Consider the following 22,658-nt stretch of genomic DNA (forward strand, 5'->3'; position numbering starts at 1 on the left):
ATCTCTAAGGAGGCTGTGAATCAGACTATGGGTTATGGACCCTTCTCAGCAGTTTGAGTGTAAAAAGACCTCTTTTTCTCTTTTTGTTTCAGAGAGTCTACCTGACTGAGCTTGTAGGCTGTATTACATTTCTGTAATAGCTGGTATTACATTTCTGGTCCTTATAGGCTGTTATATATTTCTGATTTGTAGAGATGTGCAAGACAGAGAGAGTTGATTTTAATTCCCCAAAGAACTAGTCTGCTGCCTGAATAATATTAAAAGACTGATTTCCCCAACTATATTTTCTTTACTTTGATTATTATTAGCTTATGAATATTAGCCCTTACTTTTACATTATATTGTGTAAGTTCAGGTAATCCTATTGTGTTGTTTTGGAATTTTTTGTATATTTAATATTTTCTGAGGGGTGGATTTCTATATTCTGTCTTATAATACCAGGGAGGAGAAGCATTCCCCAGGGACACATAATGTCTACACACAATATAGTTAGGAAAAAGAGATATAAACATATTAAACCCACTTAAATATACCTATTTTTATAAACTGTCGTCTCAGTCCTATCAACTCTTACACCGTTAACTTTAGCCTTTATTAGTGCACCATCCACAAGGGGTTCTAGAAACTCTCCTTTTTATCCTCTGGTCATTTTATCTATTTTTACATAAAAGGCTCTGGGGTCTCCAGGGAGGGGGTTAACTAAGGGACTCAGGTCTTTTTTAAAAAATATCTTTAGCTTAATTAATTGGCTTAACTGTTGTCCCAAACAATTATTGATCAGGTATCTCAGTGTAATTTTCTTCCAGCCTTCTAAATATATAAATAAATATTTTAAACATATATTTAAGTATATTTACATATATATACTAAACTGAGGTTAAAAAGAATGGACTTGTTTGGGGCCCTTTAATATTGGGCACCAACAGAAGGTTCCCATGGCCCATCCAACCTTATATATTGTTGTATCAAAACCTTTCTTTTAATCCTATTAACATCCATTTTAAATATCTAATTTCTTAATAAAATTAAAGATTTTTATCCTGTTGGGACAAATTCCTTTAAAATTTTCACCTTCTTGGGAAGAAGTCTCTTCACTTTCCTCTCAGCTTTTTTCTCTATTAATCAATCTAATTAACATTAATTAACCTAATGTTTTTATTCGCATCTGTCAGGGAACCCTAAGTAGACACTACAAAAATAAGGCTTCCCAAATTTGTTTATTTTTGTCTGTTCTAAACTGACGGCATAGCTATTTTATATACTATCCATCTTCTAATTTTTTTCATAGGTAACAATAAAACAGCTCTTTATAAAGAAAGCTCTCTAAAAAATTTACCAATTTACCAAGTTTCTCCACCTTTAAGGATCCACTGTCTGGTCATTGACAAGTAGTATCTTAACAGTGACTCAAGCCAATAAAATGCAAGAGGTCCCCACAAGAGAGTGCAAAGCATGCAGCCTTCATAAGATTTAGAAATTTATGTCCCAAAACAGCCTAAGAGAGTAAAGTCCTTTGATGTATGGGAGGATGTAATGAAGGTTAAGATGAAAAAGATCCTTTATAACAAATTTTCCTGAGAGTTGCCACAGTCAGACAAATAGACTTCCCAGTCTATCTGACTGCTTGCCAAATGTATACCATGTGAGTCACTTTCGTAGCAGAAACCAAGATCACAGTACACAGTGGGGTTGGGGGGTTGCCTAAGATCAGGTAGAACTTTCGTATCTTTAAGATACAGGAAGAGAAATGCAAATGCTCCCAGAAAGACTTCTGTTTCTTTAGGTTCAGAATTTTGAAAAGATGTTTTATCAAGTTGGCTTTTTCTAGCTGCACATGAAAAAAAATTAATTTTGGAATGTCAAAAGAACCCCATTTTGGCCAATTTTAGGATAAGAGTTAATTCCCAATTAAGCAAGTACTTGGAAGTACAAATTCTGTGCATACATAATAAAAATTTCCCAGTGTCTATCACTTAGGGTAACCTATCAGCAGTTTTTAACTGAGCAAAGTAAGGACATTCTGACACAAGCTCCATCATGAGTGACTTAGGGAAATTATGCTAAGTGAAATAAGCCAATTACAGAATGACAAATATGCTACAAAATCACTTATATGACTGTAGCCCGCCAGGCTCCTCTGTCCATGATATTCTCCAGGCAAAAAGTACTGCAGTGGGTTGCCATTTCATATTTCAGGGAATCTTCCCGATTCAGGGATCAAAACCAAGTTTCTTGCATCTCCTGCATTGGCAAGTGGATTCTTTACCACTGTGCCACCTGGGAAGCTGTAATGAGGTACCTAGAATGGTCAAATTCACCAGAACAGAAAGTAGAATAGTGGTTACTGAGGGACTGGGAGAAGAGAAATGGGAACTTGCTACTCAATGGTATAGAGTTTCAGTTGATGAAAATGTTTTGGAGATTGGTTGCACAATAATGTGGACATACTTAACATTATTGAACTGTAAACTTAAAAATGGTTAGGAAGGTAAATTTTACATTATTTATTTTATCCCATTTTTTTAAAAAGCAAACTTCTGGAATTGTAATGTTTACAACATAGATTGAAGATATGGTGCCCAACAAATGTTAAATACACTTTTAACATTTCCACCTGAAAGTACTTCCTTTTTTTTGAAAGTACTTCCTAAATGAATCTTTCTTGTCCGCTAAACTTTGAGCTCCACAAGAATAGAGACAGTTGCTACCTTATCAGTTTGGTATGGTCTAACAATTTTTCTAACAATACTTTGGCCACCTGATGCAAACAACTGACTCACTGGAAAAGACCCTGATGCTGGGAAAGACAGAAGGCAGGAGGAGAAGGGGACGACAGAGGATGAGATGGTTGGATGGCATCACTGACTCGATGGACATGAGTTTGAGCAGGCTCCGGGAGTTGGTGATGGACAGGGAAGCCTGGTGTGCTGCAGTCTATGGGATCGCAAAGAGTCGGGACACGACTGAGGGTCGGAACTGAACAATTTTCCAATAAGTATTTATTGATGAATAAAGATTTGAGTAGATGCTTGTGTTCTGGCTAATTAAAAACGCTTCTAAACAAATAAACAAAACCAAAGTAACGCAGCAGTTTTCTCTTATCATTGGTTTCATTTTTCTCATTTCAGTTACCAGTAGTCACCCATAGTCTGAAAATATTAGATGGAAAGTTCCAGAAATACACAATTCATAAGTTTAAAAATCAGTCCATTGTGAGTAGCATGATGAAATCTCCTACTTTTCTGCTTCATCACGAGCAGGTCATGAGTGACTCTTTTGTCCAGCGTATCCCACACATTAGCCACTTAGTAACCAGCACAATTATCAGACTGATTATCAATGTTTCACAGTGCTTATGTTCAAGTAACCCTTATTTTGCCCTAAAGTGCAAGAGTAGTAAATCTAGCGATTCAGATGTGCCAAAGAGAAGCCTAGAAGTGCTTCCTGTGAGTGAGTAGTTCTGTTCAGTTACTCAGTTGTGTCCAACTCTTTGCAACCCCATGGACTGCAGCACCCCAGGCTTCTCTGTCCATCACCAACTCCTGGAGTTTATTCAAACTCATGTCCATTGTAAGTGAGCAAAAAGGTCAAAATTCTCAACTCAATAAATATAGAAAAAAATTGTTATGCTGAGGTTGCTAAGATCTATCATAAGAATAGATCTTCTGTGAAACTGTGAAGAAGGAAAAAGAAATTTGTGCTAGTTTCAATGATACACCTCAAACTGTGAAAGCCACAGCTATGGTGTGTGCTAAGTGCTTAGTTAAGATGAAAAAGGAAAAAAAAAAAAGATGAAAAAGGCATTAGATTTATACAATAAGATATCTGGAGAGAAAGAGAGGGAGAAACTACATTCACATAACTTTTTAAAAAAAATGTAAATTCATCACATAACTTTTATCGCATTGTAGTCTTCTCACCCTAAAGTGAAAGTGAAGTCACTCAGTCATGTCTTTGCAAACCCATGGACTGTAGCCTACCAGGCTCCTCCATCCATGGAATTTTCCAGGCAAGAGTACTGGAGTGGGTTGCCATTTCCTTCTCCAGGGGATCTTCCTGACCTGGGGATGGAACCCGGGTCCCCTGCGTTGCAGGCAGACGCTTTACCACCTGAGTCACCAGGGAGGCTTCTTACCCTAGACTGTGCTCAAATCGATTGTGTGACGCTCCTGGGAAAACATAGTAACCGCCTCCCAACTGCTTGATGTATCGCAGGCGCTGAAATTGAGGTGTGTCGATGATTCGGATGAGGAGAGGGTGAAATTCAATGTGGCCATGGATAGGATCATTAATCACCTAGAAAGTTACGTTTAAATTAATGTGAGCAACAATACATTACACCATCTAAAATTTTTGTCCACTCATTCCGACCTATGGTGTGACGTTAAAGCTATTTGCTTTCAAGAAAGAATAATACTATGGGAAATGACAAGGTATGAAAATCTTAACTTTATTTACGAATCACTACCAGACAGATCAAGTGTATTGGACTTGGGTACACTTTACTTCTTAATGGATTCTAGTAACAGAAGCGTAAAGATTTCAACCTTTCTGTTACGTATATTATTTCATCAGCCTTTAGTGAGTCTAATGGCTTATATGATCTGAATGAGTGTGTTAAGTGAGTGTGTTTAACTTGAATACAGAACTAATCTACTACTTGGCTTTGTTACCCCGGCTTTCTTTTGATTTCCATTTGCATGAAACACTTTTTCATTCCTTCACTTTCAGTCTGTGTTTCTTTAGATCTGAAGTGAGTCTTTTGGCAGTCTATATGTGGGTCTTGTTCTCGTACTCATTCATCCACTTCATGTCTTTTGATTGGAACATTTAGTCCATTTACATGTAAAATAATTATTGATAGGTATGTACTTATTGCCATTTTGTTCATTGTTTAGGGATTGTTTTTGTAGTTTTTGATCCTTTCTTCTTTTGTCCTCTTCCCTTGTGATTTGATGATCATCTTTAATGTTATGTTTGGATTCCTTTCTTTTTGTGTGTGTGTATCTATCATAGATTTTTAGTTTGTGCTTACTGGGAGGTTTATATAGAGCAACATATTTATAAATGTGTGTGTGTGTATATATATATATATACATGTTGGTTGTTTGGTCATTCTGTCATGTCTGACTCTTTGCCACCCCATGGACTACAGCATGCCAGGCTTCCTTGTCCTTCACCATCTTCTGGAACTTGCTCAAACTCATATATACCCACCCACACACACAAATATTTTAAGTTGCTGATCTCTTCATTTCAAATGAATTTTAACAAACTTCTATTTATTCCCCTTTAGCCATTAGTACTGTTTTTTAAAAATATTTATTTACTTGATTGCCTTGGGCCTTAGTTGAGGAACACAAGATCTGTACTGCATCATGTGGAATCTTCCACTGCAGTGCACAGACACAAGTTGTGGTGCAAGGGGTCATGTAGTTATGGCACGCAGGCCTCGCTGCTCCGTGGCATGTGGGATCTTTAATTCTCTGACCAGGTGTCAGGAAGCATTTAACAAGAGGCTTCCTGTGTGCTGTTTTGGATCTGTCAGGAGCCCTCTGGCCCTTAATAATTCCTGAATATTCAGGAATTAAGAGGAGAGGCACGCCTTTCCCAGGGCTGAGGAATCCAGGCATTTCTCATTACGGTGATAAGTACCCTCTTCCTTCTTATGAACCATATGGTAAAAGGTGATTGTTTGCAACTCTCTCTTTGATAGGGATCTTCTTATGTTTTGTAAGTCTGGAATTTTAATCTTTATCTTTGCTGAGAATAACTACAATGTAAGACAGTATATATGCCCACGCCATGTTGATTAAAACACCTTTGCTCCATCAGAGCTTTGGTCCCTATGTCTTTCTTTCTCTCTCTCTCTATTTCTGGCTGATTCCCTGGAGTGCGGAAGCCAGCTGCGTAACCCAGGGGATATTAGCCTCTTCTTTCTCTCTCTTACTTTCTTATCTTGGACTCCGGACCACCAAGTTCCGGTCCATTAAAGGACCAACAACCAGGGATAAAACCCAAGTTTCCTGCACTACAAGGCAGATTCTTAACCACTGGACCACCAGGGAAGTCCCTCCTTGAGTACTGTTTCTGGTATTATATTTTACATCTTTTTGTTTTGCGTATCCCTTCACTACTTACTACAGATATAGATAATTCTGCTTTTTGTCTTTTAACTAGCTTTGTACGTGGTCATTTGAATACCTTCACTGTATATTTGCCTTTACCAATGGGCTTTTTCCTTTCATAAGTGCCTTTAGCATTTCTTGAAAGCTGGTTTGGTGGTAATGAACTTTTTTTAGCTTTTATCTTGATCTATCAATTCTTACTGAGAACTTGCCAGGTAGGTTCTTGGTTTTAAGTTCTTCCCTTCAGCACTTTAAATATACTCTACCACTCCCTTATGGCCTGCAGATTTTATGTTGAAAAGTCAGCTAATAGTCTATGGGAATTTCATTATATAAACTTGCTGCTAGCCTCTGACTGCTTTTAATATTTGCTCTTTAATTTTTGCGATTTTAATTACAATATGTCTTGATGTGTTCCTCTTTGGGTTGGGCCTATTTGGGGCTCTCCTTGTTTCCTGGACTTGGACATCTATTTCCTCTTCCAGGTTGGGGAAGTTTTCAGCTATTATGTCTTCAAATATGTTCTCTGCTCCTTTCTCTCTCTTTTCTCCTTCTGGAACCCGTAGAATGTGAATGCCTGACGTTGTCTCAGAGGTCTTTTAAACTGTTCTCATTTCTGTTTTCCTTTCTTTTTCTGTTTGGCTTCCAATCTTGTCTTCCAGCTTGCTGATCTCCTACTCTGTATGACTTAGTCAACTGTTGATTCCTTCCAGTGTGTTTTTTATGTCAGTTACAGTATTCTTCATCTCTGCTTGATTCTTCCCTAGATTTTCTATTTGTTAAAAATTTCTAACATTTTGCTCTGTGAATCCATTCTTTTCCCAAGTTTTTGATCATCTTTACTATTATTACCTTGAACTCTTTATCAGGTAGATTATCTGTCTCTACTTCACTTAGTTCTTTTGTGGTTTTGTTTCTTAGTTTGGAATACAGTCCTCTGTTGTCTCATTTTGTCTAACTTGTGGATTTTATTTCTATGTATCTGATAGGGTGGTTATGTTTCCTGACTTTGGAGAAGTGGCCTTTTATGAGAGATGTCCTGTGTGTCCCAACATCTCACACGCCTCTGGTCATCAGGGCTATATGCTTCAAGGGTGCCCTCACTGTGGGTCCTTCTACTGTGGTGGGCTGAGTATCGTGGGTAGTGTGGGAGGTGTGACCTGCTCCCCAATTGGGTTGGTGGCCAGGCCCTGCCTTGTATGGAGACTCCCAGCCACTGGTTGGCAGGGCCAGATCACAAGGTAGCTGGCTGAAGGACCCCAAAGTGTCCTGGGGCTAGTGCTGGCTCACTGGTGGGCAGAGCTAGGCTCTGAGATGAGACACTCTGAGGCCGGGGTTCCTGGGTCTGGTGTTGGCCTGCTGGTGAGTAGGGATGAATTCCATAGTGGTTGACTGAGGAGTCCAAAGTGCCTCAGAGCTTGTGTCGGCTTGCTAATGAGTAAGTCCAGGACCTGCGGGGTCCCAGGGCTGTTGTCAGCCTACTGGTGGGCAGGGCCAGGCTCAAGGGGCATTCCAGGCTAGTGCTAGCTCACTGGTGGGTGGAGCTGGTCCCAAGGTCTCTGGACACAGGGGCCCTGGTGTCCTGAAGCTGCCGCCAGCCTGCTGATGGGTGGACCTGAATCCCAGGACTGCTGGCTGAGGCACTCAAGGTGTCCCAGAGCTAGACCTAGCCTGCTGTAAGGCAGGGCCAGGAGGTAGGGGCCCAGGACTGTTGCTGGGCTGCTAATGTGTTGGCTGGGTCCTGACAGGGTAGGCTGTGGGGCTGCAGTGGTCTTGGGGCCTGTGTCTGCCCTCTGGTGGATGGGAGGATCGGGGTCCTGGAGATCCTGGGACTGGTGCCCACCCACCAGTGAGTAATGCTGGGTCCTGGAGTTAGTGCCTGCTATGTCAAATACTGTACTTCATCTTCACTTTTATATAATTTCTGGCTTCAGAGGTCAACTGAACTAAATTTAGCATGAAGAAAACTGACTCAAGAATAAGAAGTTATAATCTTGGGTTAGGCAATGGTTTCTTAGATATGATACCAAAAGCATAAGAGACAAAAGCAAAAATAAATACAGTGGACTACATCAAACTTTAAAACTTTTATGCTTCAAAGAACACTATTAAGAAAGTAAAAAGATAGGGAATTCCTTGGCAATCCAGTGGTTAGGAGTCCAAACTTTCATTGCTGATAGGGTGGTTATGTTATGTTGAACCTGGGGGCCCAGGTTCAACCCCTGGTTGGAGAATTAAGAGCCTACAAGTTCCTCAATGTGGCCTAAATAAATAAAAATAAAAAGATAATCCAGAAGATGAGAGAAAATAGTTGCACAGTGTATCAAATATCAGGGACTTATATCCTGAATATATAAAGAACTCATAATTTAAATAGATTGTGGTGATGACTGAAAAACCTTGTGAAATTTCTAAGAAACAATGACTCATATATTTAGAACGAACGAATAAAAGAATGTATATATGTGTATAACTGAGTCACTTTGCTATACAGCAGAGATTAGCACAACACTGTAAGTCAACTACATCTCAATAAAAAATAAAAATGAAAAAATAAACAGTGAATTGTAAGGTATGTGAATTATATCTCACAAAAGCTGTTTTTATTTAAAAAGAAATAAAGGTAGATGTCAAATTAGGGTAGAAATCAATTTTTTGTTCAACCGTACTGCTGATGAAGCTAAGGTCAAAAAGGTATCAATTTCATTACTAGACAGTGACTCACTAACTCAAGCACTTAGTAGCTTTAAGAACTATTTTCAATGACTATAGTTTATACATGCTGTTAAACAATTTTGCTTTTCATGAAAAATAGAAAAATAAATAAAAGGGAATAAATGAAACTACTGACTGACTTGAAAATTACTTTGAAAATATTTTTTGCAGCAAAATGTGAAAAAGTGACCTCAGATTATCTGAGATGATCTCAACTAATGAAGAAAACTCATCTTACCTCTGCCCTGCCTGAAGAGACCACCCAAGCTGCAGCTACTGAGGAGGGACACAAGAGAATGGAGGACAGTAACTGTCTTCTGACTGCAGGACGAAATATTTAGATAGCATCTTTGGAAGTGATCCTTCTATTTACTTCTTTATGAAAAGGAAGTATTTTAACATTAGGTAACTTTTTCAAAAAGGGCTGGGATTAAATAAATTTACTCTAAGAATCACTACCTTGTCTCTAAAAGAAAGTTATTGCAGAAGTGAAGCAAATTTTCAAACATGATTTTCAATGGAAAATAAGCAGACTAACTTGTTAAAAGTAAAATGGTCATAGAATCTAAGATAACTCAGTGCATATAATACCTCTGATGAAAAATACAAATGGTGACTTGGTAAAAGGAGAATGACAACCCTGTCCCCTCTTCCAGATCTGAAACTAAGTCTCCTTACCCTATAGATCTCAAAGGGTAAGCAATGATGTACATTTCCTATCAGTAACCAATCAAGAAATATTTTTCTTTTTTTTTTTAAGAAACATTTCTGTAATTATGGTATTAGAACCATACTGAAGAGCTTGTGAAAAATGCACATTCCTAGGTATCTAAACTAAGTTCCCATAATCAGAATTTCTGAGATGGAAGCTAGGCAGTTGACTGCTTCTTAAAATGATTCTTTGGACACTAAGTCTGAAAAACAGGGCTTTTAAAATGTCTGGAAGGGGTTGGGGGATGAAAAATAAACAAGTAATTTTTAGGCATATATCTACTCTTTGACCCATCATTTGATAAAAATTTACCAAAACTGATTAAGTAATTTTAATTTAAAAGTTATCCTAGGGCTTCCCTGGTGGCTCAGTGGTAAAGAATCGACCTGCCAATGCAGAAGACATTGGTTCGATCCCTGGTCTGGGAAGATCCCACATACTGCAGCTAAGCCTGTGGACCACAACTACTGAGCCTGTGCTCTAGAGTCTGGGAGCTGCAAGTACTGAGCCCACATGCCACAAATACCGAACCGAGTGCTCCAGAGCCTATGCTCTGCAACAAGAGAAGCCACGACAATGTGTAATTTCATGTATATAATGTTAAAAAAAATGTAAAATAGTACTATACACTGTTTATGGCTATACATAGATATATAGTAAAAAATCCAAAAAACGTTGAAGAAAATGATTAAACACCAAGTTCAGGATGGTGCTTACTCTTGGAGAAAAAAGGATGGAAACAGAATTCAAGAGGGTTACAAAGGAGGCCTTCTATTGTTTCTAATATTTTGTTCTAAAAATAAAAGATCTCAAGCAAATTAGGCAAAATGTTAAGATCTGACAAGCTCGGCTGTAGCCTATGTATACTTTCTATGTGCTTAAACTATTTTAGCTTTTCTTGACTTATATACTCTATGGTTATTTTAGAAAGTGCAGAAAGTTTAGGAAAGTAATACCCATTACTCCTAATCCAATTACTGAAAAGAGATTTCTTTCCATTCTTTTAAAAAGGAATTCTACATAACTGAGTTATATCACTTTATGTTAAAAAATAACAATAAACTCATTTCTCTTACCTTCATTGTATGTTGGATACAATTAAGCTGCTTCATTCTCTTCCCACAGGAACTAAAATTATAACAAGATAAGCAAATCTATCATTATTTGCTTAATAATAATCCTGGAGTATATAATCAACTTTAGATTGTTAGAAGTCAGATTAAAAGGAACAATTAATAATCCAAACATACTCCTCCCTAGAAACCCTCTCCTTCCTTTACTTCTGAGACATGTGACTTCTGCCCTTAATCCTCTTCTTTCTTGGTAAATTCAGACTTCAACACTTCCCATATCTGCATCACTGAATGCTCAATATACACTTCAAACTTACTTTAACCTAACTGAGGCTAACATCTACCCTAATGATCCTAAAATCTGCATGATTCATGTGAGTGAAATCTCAAGACAGGTAGGTCTCTTTGAAGTAGAGCATAGTGATAATGAAAAAGGTTTTTGGAATCAGGCGGAACTGGCTCACATATGCACATGGAATCTACATGACCTTAAAAAAGTCACTTAACCTTTTTTAGTACATTGATATTCTCATCTATAGCACAGAGATAATACTATTAATATCTCCCTCACAGGGCTGCAGAGGGATTAAACAGTGTGTTCAGCACTGAGGTTACCACAGACTCAGTTGCTGCCCTCAAGAACTACGGGAGAATTTTAATTATGATTACAGGTGTTACAGAAATTACTACTGATGTTCAAATCAATATTTGTTCCATCAGCAGTGTTTTAAGTACAAGAATATAGAAGTTTATTAGTCTAACCATGTGGTGACTATGCAAACAAAGTCATCTAACTAAATGGGAAAAGATGTCACATCTAGGAAAACTACATTTGTTTGACAATTTGAGTCGCTGTCATATCAAAATAACTTTCAAAGAGAAATAAGCATTTCTTACATCAGTTAAGAAGTATCTAGGATACAATGAAAAGAAAAGATATACCCATTTGAATGCAGAGCTCCAAAGAATAGCAAGGAGAGATAAGGAAGCCTTTCTCAGCAATCAATGCAAAAAATAGAGGAAAACAATAGAATGGGAAAGACTTATTGGAGATACGAAGGGAACATTTCATGCAAAGATGTGCTCAATAAAGGAGAGAAATGGCATGGACCTGACAGAAGCAGAAGATATTAAGAAGAGGTGGCAACAATACACAGAAGAACTGTACAAAAAAGATCTTCACACACACACAAAAAAATCTTCATGACCCAGATATTCACGATGGTGTGATCACTCAACTAGAGCCAGACATTCTGGAATGTGAAGTCAAGTGGGCCTTAGGAAGCATCACAACGAACAAAGCTAGTGGAGGTGATGGAATTCCAGTTGAGCTATTTCAAATCCTAAAAGATGATGCTGTGAAAGTGCTGCACTCAATATGCCAGCAAATTTGGAAAACTCAGCAGTGGGCACAGGACTGGAAAAAGTCAGTTTTCATTCCAATCCCTAAGAAAGGCAATGCCAAAGAATGCTCAAACTACCGCACAATTGCACTCATCTCACATGCTAGCAAAGTAATGCTCAAAATTCTCCAAGCCAGGCTTCAGCAATACGTGAACTGTGAACTTCCAAATGTTCAAGCTGGTTTTAGAAAAGGCAGAGGAACCAGAGATCAAATTGCCAAGAGTTCCAGAAAAACATCTACTTCTGCTTTACTGACTATGCCAAAGCCTTTGACTGTGTGGATCACAATAAACTGTGGAAAATTCTGAAAGAGACGGGAATACCAGACCACCTCACCTGCCTCTTGAAAAACCTGTATGCAGGTCAGGATGCAATAGTTAGAACTGGACATGGAACAACAGACTGGTTCCAAATAGGAAAAGGAGTACGTCAAGGCTGTATATTGTCACCCTGCTTATTTAACTTATATGCAAAGTACATCATGAGAAATGCTGGGCTGGAGGAAGCACAGCTGGAATCAAGATTGCTGGGAGAAATATCAATAACCTCAGATATGCAGATGACACCACCCTTAGGGCAGAAAGTGAAGAAGAACTAAAGAGCCTCTTGATGAAAGTGAAAGAGGAGAGTGAAAAAGTTGGCTTAAAGCTCAACATTCAGAAAACTAAGATCATGGCATCCAGTCCCATCATTTCATGGCAAATAGATGGGGAAACAGTGGAAACAGTGGCTGACTTTATTTTTGGGGGCTCCAAAATCACTGCAGATGGTACTGCAGCCATGAAATTAAAAGACACTTACTCCTTGGAAGGAAAGTTATGACCAACCTAGATAGCATATTAAAAAGCAGAGACATTACTTTGCCAACAAAGGTGCATCTAGTCAAGGCTATGGTGTTGCCAGTAGTCACGTATGGATGTGAGAGTTGGACTATAAAGAAAGCTGAGTGCCGAAGAATTGATGCTTTTGAACTGTGGTGCTGGAGAAGATTCTTGAGAGTCCCTTGGACTGCAAGGAGATCCAACCAGTCCATCCTAAAGGAGATCGGTCCTGGGGGTTCATTGGAAAGATTAATGTTGAAGCTGAAACGCCAATACTTTGGCCACCTGATGCGAAGAGCTGACTCATTTGAAAAGACCCTGATGCTGGGAAAGACTGAGGGCAGGAGGAGAAGGGGGCAACAGAGGATGAGATGGTTGGATGGCATTAATGACTCAATGGACATGAGTTTGGGTAAACTCCGGGAGTTGGTGATGGACAGGGAGGCCTGGCGTCCTGTGGTTCATGGGGTCACAAAGAGTCGGACACAACTGAGTGACTGAACTGAACTGAGGATACAATGAAAGGAAATGCAGGATAATATAAGACTTCTTGGCAGGGGTGGTGATCAGTCACAAGATCATGAATGGACTTTTAAAATTCACTATAGTGACGAGTTTCAAAGGCCCAAATGTGACTTACGAGTATAGGTATGACTTAAGCACAAATCAAATATTTATGATTTTAGCTTCATTTATACCTCTCTTCCTCTATCAGTAATTACTCATAATACTAAAATCCTGAGAAAGAATTTAATAGGAATTTAACAGCTCAAAATCCTATAGTTAATTTCCCTGCTCTATTTACATTACTAATCAGTCTCCATTTACACTTACTAATTGGTCTAGGCATGTCAGCCTGATACCTGGCTGAAGCAGAAAGCAAGGGGTTAGGTTTTATCAATCCACTAGCTAATTAGACTGAAATGTAAATCGTTTGCTAAAAGTACTTAAATAGACTTGGAGCCAGAAGAACTATAATTGACCTCTATGTTGTACCCTGAAACTCAGAGTAACTACAGAATCTAAGAATGATTTTCCTAGAATGCATAGAAGCATCATTACAGCTGATAAACCATTAAAGCAGCATGCTTTGTATTTACTATTCCCCTCTCCTCAGCTGTTTGAATAACAAGCACAGAGAAAGGCCAGGCCAAGAAGTACCTAAAGGCAGAGCTGTAACTGACAAAGGTTAAGCATAGTTGCACAGCACAGCATAACCAAGAGTCACAGCATAAAACAATACCAAACCTAAACCAACCTCACTGCCGAGTCTTTCCCTCAACTGATATTCAGTATTCATTACTCAATTAGAACTCGAAAAGAAGCTACTGTATTCATATAGAAATCATGAGGAGGTGGCCAAAATGGGTGAAGGGGTTTCAAGAGGTACAAACTTGCAGTTATAAAATAAGTCATGGGTGTGTAATGGACATTATGATGACTATAGTCAATTAATGTTGCAGTACATGTTTCAAAGTTGCCAAACGATAAAATACATTTTATGTTCTAAGGCAGGGCAAGAAAATTTAGGTATAACATGGTCCCTGCTTGTGCTGGGCCCTCCCTCATGTGCAGTGTGTATCTGGATTACATATTAACCAGACCTCCTCAAAGGTGAGAATGCAAAAAAAAAAAAAAAAAAAGGTGAGAATGCTGGCCTGACTGTAAAAAAAAATGCTGTTTTTCCCTTCTGATGTAAGCAATGTAACTCGTTAGAAGATGAATTTTTCCTTTCCTAACCCTGTAAAGGTCATGGTGACACATTACTCCTATGTGCAGATCTGGAGTATGAGTCTTTGGTGAACTTTTTTTTTTTTTTTGGTGAACTTTATGTAAAATTTCAGTGCATCACTTTGATGTACCATCTGTTATCTCAAAAATGTACATGACTATCTTTGACTTCTGACAGATAGAACATTCCTCAGAGTTTTCTAAAAGGCTGTCTCCTGGGTTATAATCTTCAGGTTGGCTCAAATAAAATTCTCTATTTCTCCTTTATATCGAATTCTAATTTTTTGTTGACTCATGAGAGTAAATTTTTGTTGTTCTTTTTTTGGTGTTGGTTTCTTTCTTGTGCAGCTTTCAGAATCTCAAGTTCCTCAACCAGGGACTGGACCTGTGCCCTTGACAGTGACAGTGCGGAGTTCTAACCACTGGATTGCCAGGGAATTCCAAAGAGAGTAAATCTTAGGAAAAAAAAAAATTCTTTGTAACTTTGTATGGTGACTAGACTTACTGTGGTGATCACTTTTCTTTTTTTTTTTACTTTTCAATATATACAAATACTGAATCATTACATTATATACTTGAAACGAACATAATATTACATGTCAATTATACCTCAATAAAAATCTATTTAATTTAAAAAATCACTGATTAAAGTATATTAAAAAGCTACCCAAAACCTGGAAATGTCTTTGTTTTGGCAAAAGTTATGATAAAGTAAATACTTTTGTTTTTTGGCTGCTCTGTTTGCTGAGCATGTTTTCTCTAGTTGTGGTGAGTAGGGGCTACTCATAGTTGTGGTGCAAAGGCTTCTCACTGCAATAGCTTCGCTTGCTGCTGCTCCTGGGCTCTAGAGCACAGGCTCAATAGTTGTGGCACACGGGTCTAGTTGCTCCAAGGCACATGGCATCTTCCTGGACCAGGGATCCAGTCTGTGTCCCCTGCATTGGCAGGCAGATTCTTAACCACTGGACTACCACGGAAGTCTCCAAATAAATACTTTAAACAAAGATTTGGGCCAGGATAGACTACAATAAGATTTTATTTCTGTATTTCATCATTTCTGAAATGTAATGTTTCTTACAACTACTGTATACATTTAATGTAACAATGTTTGTTATTAACATTTTTTTAGAAAAACCTTTTACAATCATCAGTTAATCATGAGGAAATACAGGAGTACTTGTCTAAACTGATTTTCCCACAGAAAGTAGAGTCTAGGACAAGAGTTTGCATACAGGTAATTTATTTTGGGATGTGAATCCTGGGAAATGGAGTGGAGGGTTAGGAAAGGTAAAACAGGAAACAAGGGGGAAATACGTTAATCGGTTGCATTGGTACTACTGTGAACAACTTCAGCTGATCCCGGTGGGATCCTCAAAGGTAGCTCTGAGCAGGAGAACTCTGTTAAAATGGAAATATTCTATATCTGCCCTGTCCAACATGGTAACCACCAGTCATAAGTGGTTACTGAGCACCTGAAGTATGACTAGTGGAGGTGATGGAATTCCAGTTGAGATATTTCAAATCCTAAAAGATGATGTTGTGAAAGTGCTGCACTCAATATGCCAGCAAATTTGGAAAACTCAGCAGTGGCCACAGGACTGGAAAAGGTCAGTTTTCATTCCAATCCCTAAGAAAGGCAATGCCAAAGAATGCTCAAGTGACCGCACAATTGCATTCATCTCACATGCCAGCAAAGTAATGCTCAAAATTCTCCAAGCCAGGCTTCAATAATACATGAACCGTGAACTTCCAGATGTTCAAGCTGGTTTTAGAAAAGGCAGAGGAACCAGAGATCAAATTGCCAACATCTGCTGGATCATTGAAAAAGCAAGAGAGTTCCAGAAAAACATCTACTTCTGCTTTACTGATTATGCCAAAGCCTTTGACTGTGTGGATCACAATAAACTGTGGAAAATTCTGAAAGAGACGGGAATACCAGACCACCTCACCTGCCTCTTGAGAAATCTGTATGCAGGTCAGGAAGCAACAGTTAGAATTGGACATGGAACAGACTGGTTCCAAATAGGAAAAGGAGTACGTCAAGGCTGTATATTGTCACCCTGCGTATTTAACTTATACGCAGAGTAAATCATGAGAAACGCTGGGCTGGAGGAAGCACAAGCTGGAATAAGATTGCTGGGAGAAATATCAATAACCTCAGATATGCAGATGACACCATCCTTAGGGCAGAAAGTGAAGAACTAAAGAACCTCTTGATGAAAGTGAAAGAGGAGAGTGAAAAAGTTGGCTTAAAGCTCAACATTCAGAAAACTAAGATCATGGCATCCGGTCCCATCACTTTATGGCAAATAGATGGAGAAACAGTGGAAGCAGCGGCAGATTTTATTTTTGGGGGCTCCAAAATCACTGCAGATGGTGATTGCAGCCATGAAATTAAAAGACGCTTACTCCTTGGAAGGAAAGTTATGACCAACCTAGACAGCATATTAAAAAGCAGAGACAAAAAAAAAAAAAGCAGAGACATTACTTCGTCAACAAAGGTCTGTCTAGTCAAGGCTATGGTTTTTCCAGTGGTCATGTATGGATGTGAGAGTTGGACTATAAAGAAAGCTGAGCACTGAAGAATTGATGCTTTTGAACTGTGGTGCTGGAGAAGACTCTTGAGAGTCCCTTGGACTGCAAGGAGATCCAACCAGTCCATCCTAAAGGAAATCAGTCCTGAATGTTCACTGGAAGGACTGATGTTGAAGCTGAAACTCCAATACTTTGGCCACCTGATGCGAAGAGCTGACTCATTTGAAAAGAACCTGATGCTGGGAAAGACTGAGGGCAGGAGAAGAAGGGGACGATAGAGGATGAGATGGTTGGATGGCATCACTGACTCAATGGACATGAGTTTGGGTAAACTCCGGGAGTTGGTGATGGACAGGGAGGCCTGGCGTCCTGTGGTTCATGGGGTCACAAAGAGTCGGACACGACTGAGTGACTGAACTGAACTATGACTCAGTATAACTGAGAAATTAAAATTTCCAATTTGATTAATTTTAATTGATTTTAACACATAGCTAGTGGCTCCTGTATAGAAAAACACAGTTCTAAGGAGTCCTGCAGAACCCACCTCAGAGTTAAGAGATGGGCACAAAAAGACGTGACATATAGTGTCCCTTTTGGAATTTGTACTATTTTGTTAACTCATGTGTCCCAAGTATTTGGAAGAATGCCTAACACATAATGGTCGTCCACAAATATTTGTTGAATAAATCAATAGTATTTGGATCCACAAAGTACATATTTCCCTCTTAAAGCAAAACTCTACTAGAAAAATCCATTCAGTTCAAATAAGAAATAGGTAGTAAGAAGCAATCTGGAGGAACGAAGGCTGGTAAAAGTTAGTTAAATGTCCTAAAGTGATCTCTTCCTTCAATCTACTTCCCTTACCAACTACTAAGCAGCAATGCATAAAGTAACTCAAGTATAATCCTTTGTTTTGATTCTTTGTTACTGTTTCCACAAATAACACTTAACTAAGTGGAATTCCAGAAAAAAGACAATATTTTTACTACTGTTGCCAATTCCAATGGATATAAAGTCTCTATTTAAGGAATATTTAGATATTGGATCCTCAACCTAGATCTTTAAAGTAGACCTAGATCTAGATCCTAGAATCTCCAGTCATACATATGGACCTCAACCTATACATATAATTTATGAAGGGCTTATCATGTGCTAATCACTACACACATTGTCTCCCAGGTATCCATTTCACAGGTGCAGAAACTGAAGGGTTAAATAAATTGTTCCCAAATCATTCAACTGAAAAATGCCTAACTTCCTTGGACAGTGTCTTTAGCACCAAAGAAGCATTTCAGTCTTAAGGCACCTTTAAAAAACCTAGAAACATGTTCAAGATAGGACTGCATGTTGCTTGCTAATGTTTTTTCCTATCAGTTCTACATTTTCTGATGTGAATAATTCAATTATTCTGAACTTGAGAGTAAAAACTTGGTCACTACAAACTTCATGAAAGTTTGTCAGCAAAAATTTTTAAAATAGGAATCATTAGTAATACTAAACACAGAATTTGCACAGCAAAAACAAAAACAGCTGTTAACAGCAGGCATGGTATTCTGTTTTAAAACACTACAAATTTAAAGTGAAGACAGTTAATATTAATGATCTTGGGCTCTGTCTTTCAAATGTGAATAAAAAGGTCTTAAGTGTGCTTGGCTACAATGTGAATTTTATCATTCTCACCTTATTTCAAGATCTTCAGGACGTGACTCATCAAGAAAGGGCAGTAATGAATCTGTCATTTTCTTCTCTATGGAAGAAAACAGAGAAAAAAATAAATGATTTCAATATTTACAGCATTTGCTTCTCGATTTCTTTCAGTTTGGATCCATCAGAATTTACTCAGATCAAGATTTTTAGAGCATCCAGTATGTTGCAGTGAAAAGGACAAAAGAGGAATGAGTTTTTCTCTTTCCCTTTCCTGAGAACAAAGAATATAAAGGAATAGTGAGCAGGTCTGAATATTCCTAGTTTTTTTCACTTTGCTCCTAACTCTGAATGTTTGAGTTTGCTTTTCTGCCCCTTAACTCTGTAGGAGCTACACTTCTCACCTATTTTCTTTTGACTCTATGCTAAATACATCCCCCTATCTGGAGTTTACCCGTACAACACCCTTCACCTTGTAGTTACATATCAGAAAGAAGGCCACAGAGCCACTGAACTGCCAGACTCAATTACTGGATTACTAATGCCAGCTTATGGTTGTCTTTGAAACAATACAAGAGGAAGAAATCAAGATCCTATCACCTTTATTCCTCATCACTGACTCCTGACTGCAAGCCCTTGCCTTACACAAGCCCCCAGGGCTCCTCGTGGAGTGGGGGGCACAGTTCTTCAGGCACGAGCCTACTGTTTCCCCTCTCTGCCAGCTGAGAATAAAAGCCACCTTTCTATTTCCTCCAAACTCTGTTTCCGTATTTTTCATTCAGCTTCAGTAGGCAGAGAAGGCTAAGATTTCAGCCGGCAATACGTACTGGCAACAAGGTACTTCCCAGGTGACGAAGTGGTAAAGAATCCTCCTGTCAGGAGATAGAGGTTCAATCCTTGGGTCAGGAAGATCCCCTGGAGTAGGAAATGGTGACCCACTTTTGTATTCTTGCCTGGAAAATTCCATGGAGCCAGCTCAGGGTTACATAGTGTGGATGCTGAACACTCAGGACTCAGCAGCTTCCATGTGGGTTTGTTGATGGGAGGGCAAAGGTGACTCTGGGCGCTCAAGTTTACAGCTAACCTTGCCCTTCCGAGGCTAGGGTGAGTTAGATCAAAGCATGAATGTTCAGGTGCCAGGTGAGCAGGGTCTGGTCCAGTAGAAATTTTCTGGTTTTTTTTGCTATTTATAACTAGTGGGTAGAAGAATAATTCTTGAATATATTTCTCTGGACACCGTACAAATATTTCTATAAATTCTTACAAGTGAAATTCCCTATAAGCAAAAAGGTATTTCCAAACTGTCCAGAGTTAAGCAAATTGATACTTTCATCAACTTTATTAGATTACCCATTTCTATTATTAATCTTTATATATTCTTCTACCTAAATTTTAAAATCAGTGTTTTTTAAAATTACTGTTAAGGCTGAATATCTTTTTCTGTGTTTACAAGCTGGTTGTCAACTGTTTGTTCTTGTGTTTTGCTCATTTTCCTACTGGGGTGTTTTTTTCCTTGCTCTTAACTGACTTTATAACTTTGGATATGTTCTCTTTTCTTTTCTTATTGGTTTATTTGTTCCTGTATTGCTGAGGGAAATTCAGTGTATTTTAATAAGAATACTTGTTAAGATACAGCTGGGATGAATTCTGGAGTTCAAAGACCTAATCTTAAAATCCAACTCTGTTTTCTTCTAGTTGTGTGACCTTTCAATCTCAAACATATCATGTTAAAAAACATGGATCAAAAAAAAAAAACATGGATCACAGCTTCTAAATTCCTGTAAAATTGTATTCCAAAATGAGGAAAGAGACCCAGCACCTTGTGCTTAGTTTGTCAAATAAAAATTAATCTGTACACAAGTTACTGTGTATAAAACAACAAGTTCCTACTGTATAGCACAGGAAACTACATTCTACATGTACATATATGGCTTCCCAGGTAGCACTAGTGGTAAAGAACCCGCCTACCAATACAGGAGACATAAGAGATGCAGGTTCGATCACTGGGCTGGGAAGATTCCCTGGAGGAGGGCATATCAACCCACTCCAGTATTCTTGCCTGGAGAATCCCATGGACAGAGGAGCTTGGCAGGCTACTGTCCATAGGGTTGCAAAAAGTCAGACACGACTGAAGCCATGCAGACACGCATGCATATATAAGTAAATATATATGTATATGTATATATATATATATACACACTTCTCAGGTGGCACTAGTGGTAAAGATTCCACCTGCCAATGCAGGAGACACAAGAGATGCAGGTTTGATCCCTGGGTGGAGAAGATCCCCTGGAGTAGGAAATGGCAACCATTCCAGTGTTCTTGCCTAGAAAATCCTATAGACAGAGCAGCCTGGTGAGCTACAGTTTATAGGGTCACAAAGAGACTGATCATAGCATACACACACACATTTGTATAACTGAATCATTCTGATATACACCAGAAACTAACACAACATTGTAAATTAACCATACTTCAATTTAAAAAAAAATCTGAACTTAGAGACAGACTTTAATTAATGAGAAAAATTATTTGCAATGGGAGAATGTTTTGATCTCAGAAATCTGCAAGCGGCTCAAAAATCAAACCAAAAAAAAATTTTTTTATAGGATAAAGAAGGGACAAACGGAGATAACCTGAACCTCTGGAGGGAAAATGACCTCAGTCCGACAGGACATTGTCTGGCTGTGGTCAGGTGCAACATCCATCAAGCTATCCTTAAGACTTGAACCACTAAAGATCCTCCCACCCTAGTCCCCAGCCTAAGCACACAGGGCTCCACCCCCCAACTGCAAAAGTTTTCTGAATTTGCAAATCACACCCACTTTCCTATTGAACACTTCAGAGGGTAAAGCAGAGGTTAAGCTTCACATCCCCTACAGGAAGCTCAGTAGATTTCAAGTGGATGGATGTTTGAACTTGAGCCAACAAAGTAGCTTAAAATTCACAACCTACAAGCCAAGATGCAAGCTCCTGGGAGTTCAGAGGTCAACTGAGCCACTCCAGGGTTTAGAGTTAGCGAGGGAAACTGCTTTTGGAGAATAAAACATGATCTCCACCAAGCTCTGCAAGTACAGGCACCAAGCACGTAGAGTCCTACCGGGATGGTACGGTAGGCGATGAGGATTCAGAGATGAACAAAAATGTTCTTTCCCCGTTAGAAAAACTCCCGGTTAGGAGGGGAGAGGAGGAAACAAAAACTTTCAAGCACCCACAGAGTGTGTGCTAAGTTGCTCCTGTCGTGTCCGATATTTTCCGACCCCACGGACTGCAGCCCGCCAGGCTCCTCTGTCCATGGGGATTCTCCAGGCACGAATACTGGAGTCGGCTGCCATGCCCTCCTGCAGGAGACTCTTACCGACTCCCCAGAGATGGAACCCGCGTCTCTTAATCAGTCTCTTGCATTGGCTGGCGGGTTCTTCACCATTAGCGCCACCTGGGAAGCCCCTTCGAGCATCCCCACATAATCTAACGTGGCTAGTGTTCATGGAGCTGCATCAGCAGAGTGGTGTCCCGAACCTGGTGAACATGAGTGACAGCAGCCCTCCCACTCAGGTTCTTCTTAAAAAAAGGGACTCGAGTCTCGCCTCTCCGGCGCCGGGGCGGTAAGTCCCTGAAGAAGCCCGCCAGAGTTAGACCAGCTGCCCCCTCTTTCTCCTCCAGGGTCCCAACCCTCAAAGTCCGCCCCCTGCCTACGGGTCCCCAACCCCAGACGCCCCATTTCTCCTTCCTCTCCATCTCAGGTCATCCCTCCTGGGCGCCGCCGCCACAGGTCCATCCTTTCGGGTGCCTCCCGTGTCAAGTCTGCCCCTCCCTTCCCTCCGGTCCCCTTCTCCGAGGGCTCGCCGCCTCAGGTTTCCGCTCTCCGCCTCAGGTCATTCCCTCCTGGGCGCCG

At 39.4% G+C, this 22,658-nt stretch overlaps 2 protein-coding genes across 5 annotated transcripts in view; one reads left to right on the plus strand and one right to left on the minus strand.

Moving 5' to 3' along the window:
• TLDC2 (TBC/LysM-associated domain containing 2) overlaps positions 1–9,145 on the plus strand; it is a 51,192-nt gene extending 42,047 nt beyond the window's left edge. Inside the window, exon 8 of one of the 3 annotated variants that reach the window (XR_009690115.1) lies at positions 9,015–9,104. Coding sequence is in view for 2 of the 3 variants with exons in the window: in XM_061127229.1 (XP_060983212.1) it covers positions 9,015–9,024 (10 nt within the window). In the remaining variant the exon portion in view is untranslated. Of the gene's footprint in view, positions 1–9,014 lie in introns of all 3 variants that reach the window. The other 2 variants (XM_061127229.1, XM_061127222.1) reach the window with 2 other exon arrangements.
• The window catches only part of SAMHD1 (SAM and HD domain containing deoxynucleoside triphosphate triphosphohydrolase 1), a 55,243-nt gene that overhangs the window by 32,107 nt on the left and 478 nt on the right, over positions 1–22,658 (minus strand). For both annotated transcript variants that reach the window (XM_061127216.1, XM_061127219.1), the window contains exons 2-4: positions 18,800–18,866; positions 10,632–10,683; positions 4,136–4,296 (exon numbers count right to left, since the gene is read on the minus strand). In XM_061127216.1, the coding sequence (XP_060983199.1) occupies positions 4,136–4,296; positions 10,632–10,683; positions 18,800–18,866 (280 nt within the window). The remainder of the gene's footprint in view (positions 1–4,135; positions 4,297–10,631; positions 10,684–18,799; positions 18,867–22,658) is intronic.

The sequence above is a fragment of the Dama dama genome, chromosome 23, assembly GCF_033118175.1.
Source record: "Dama dama isolate Ldn47 chromosome 23, ASM3311817v1, whole genome shotgun sequence".
Taxonomy (NCBI): Eukaryota; Metazoa; Chordata; class Mammalia; order Artiodactyla; family Cervidae; genus Dama; species Dama dama.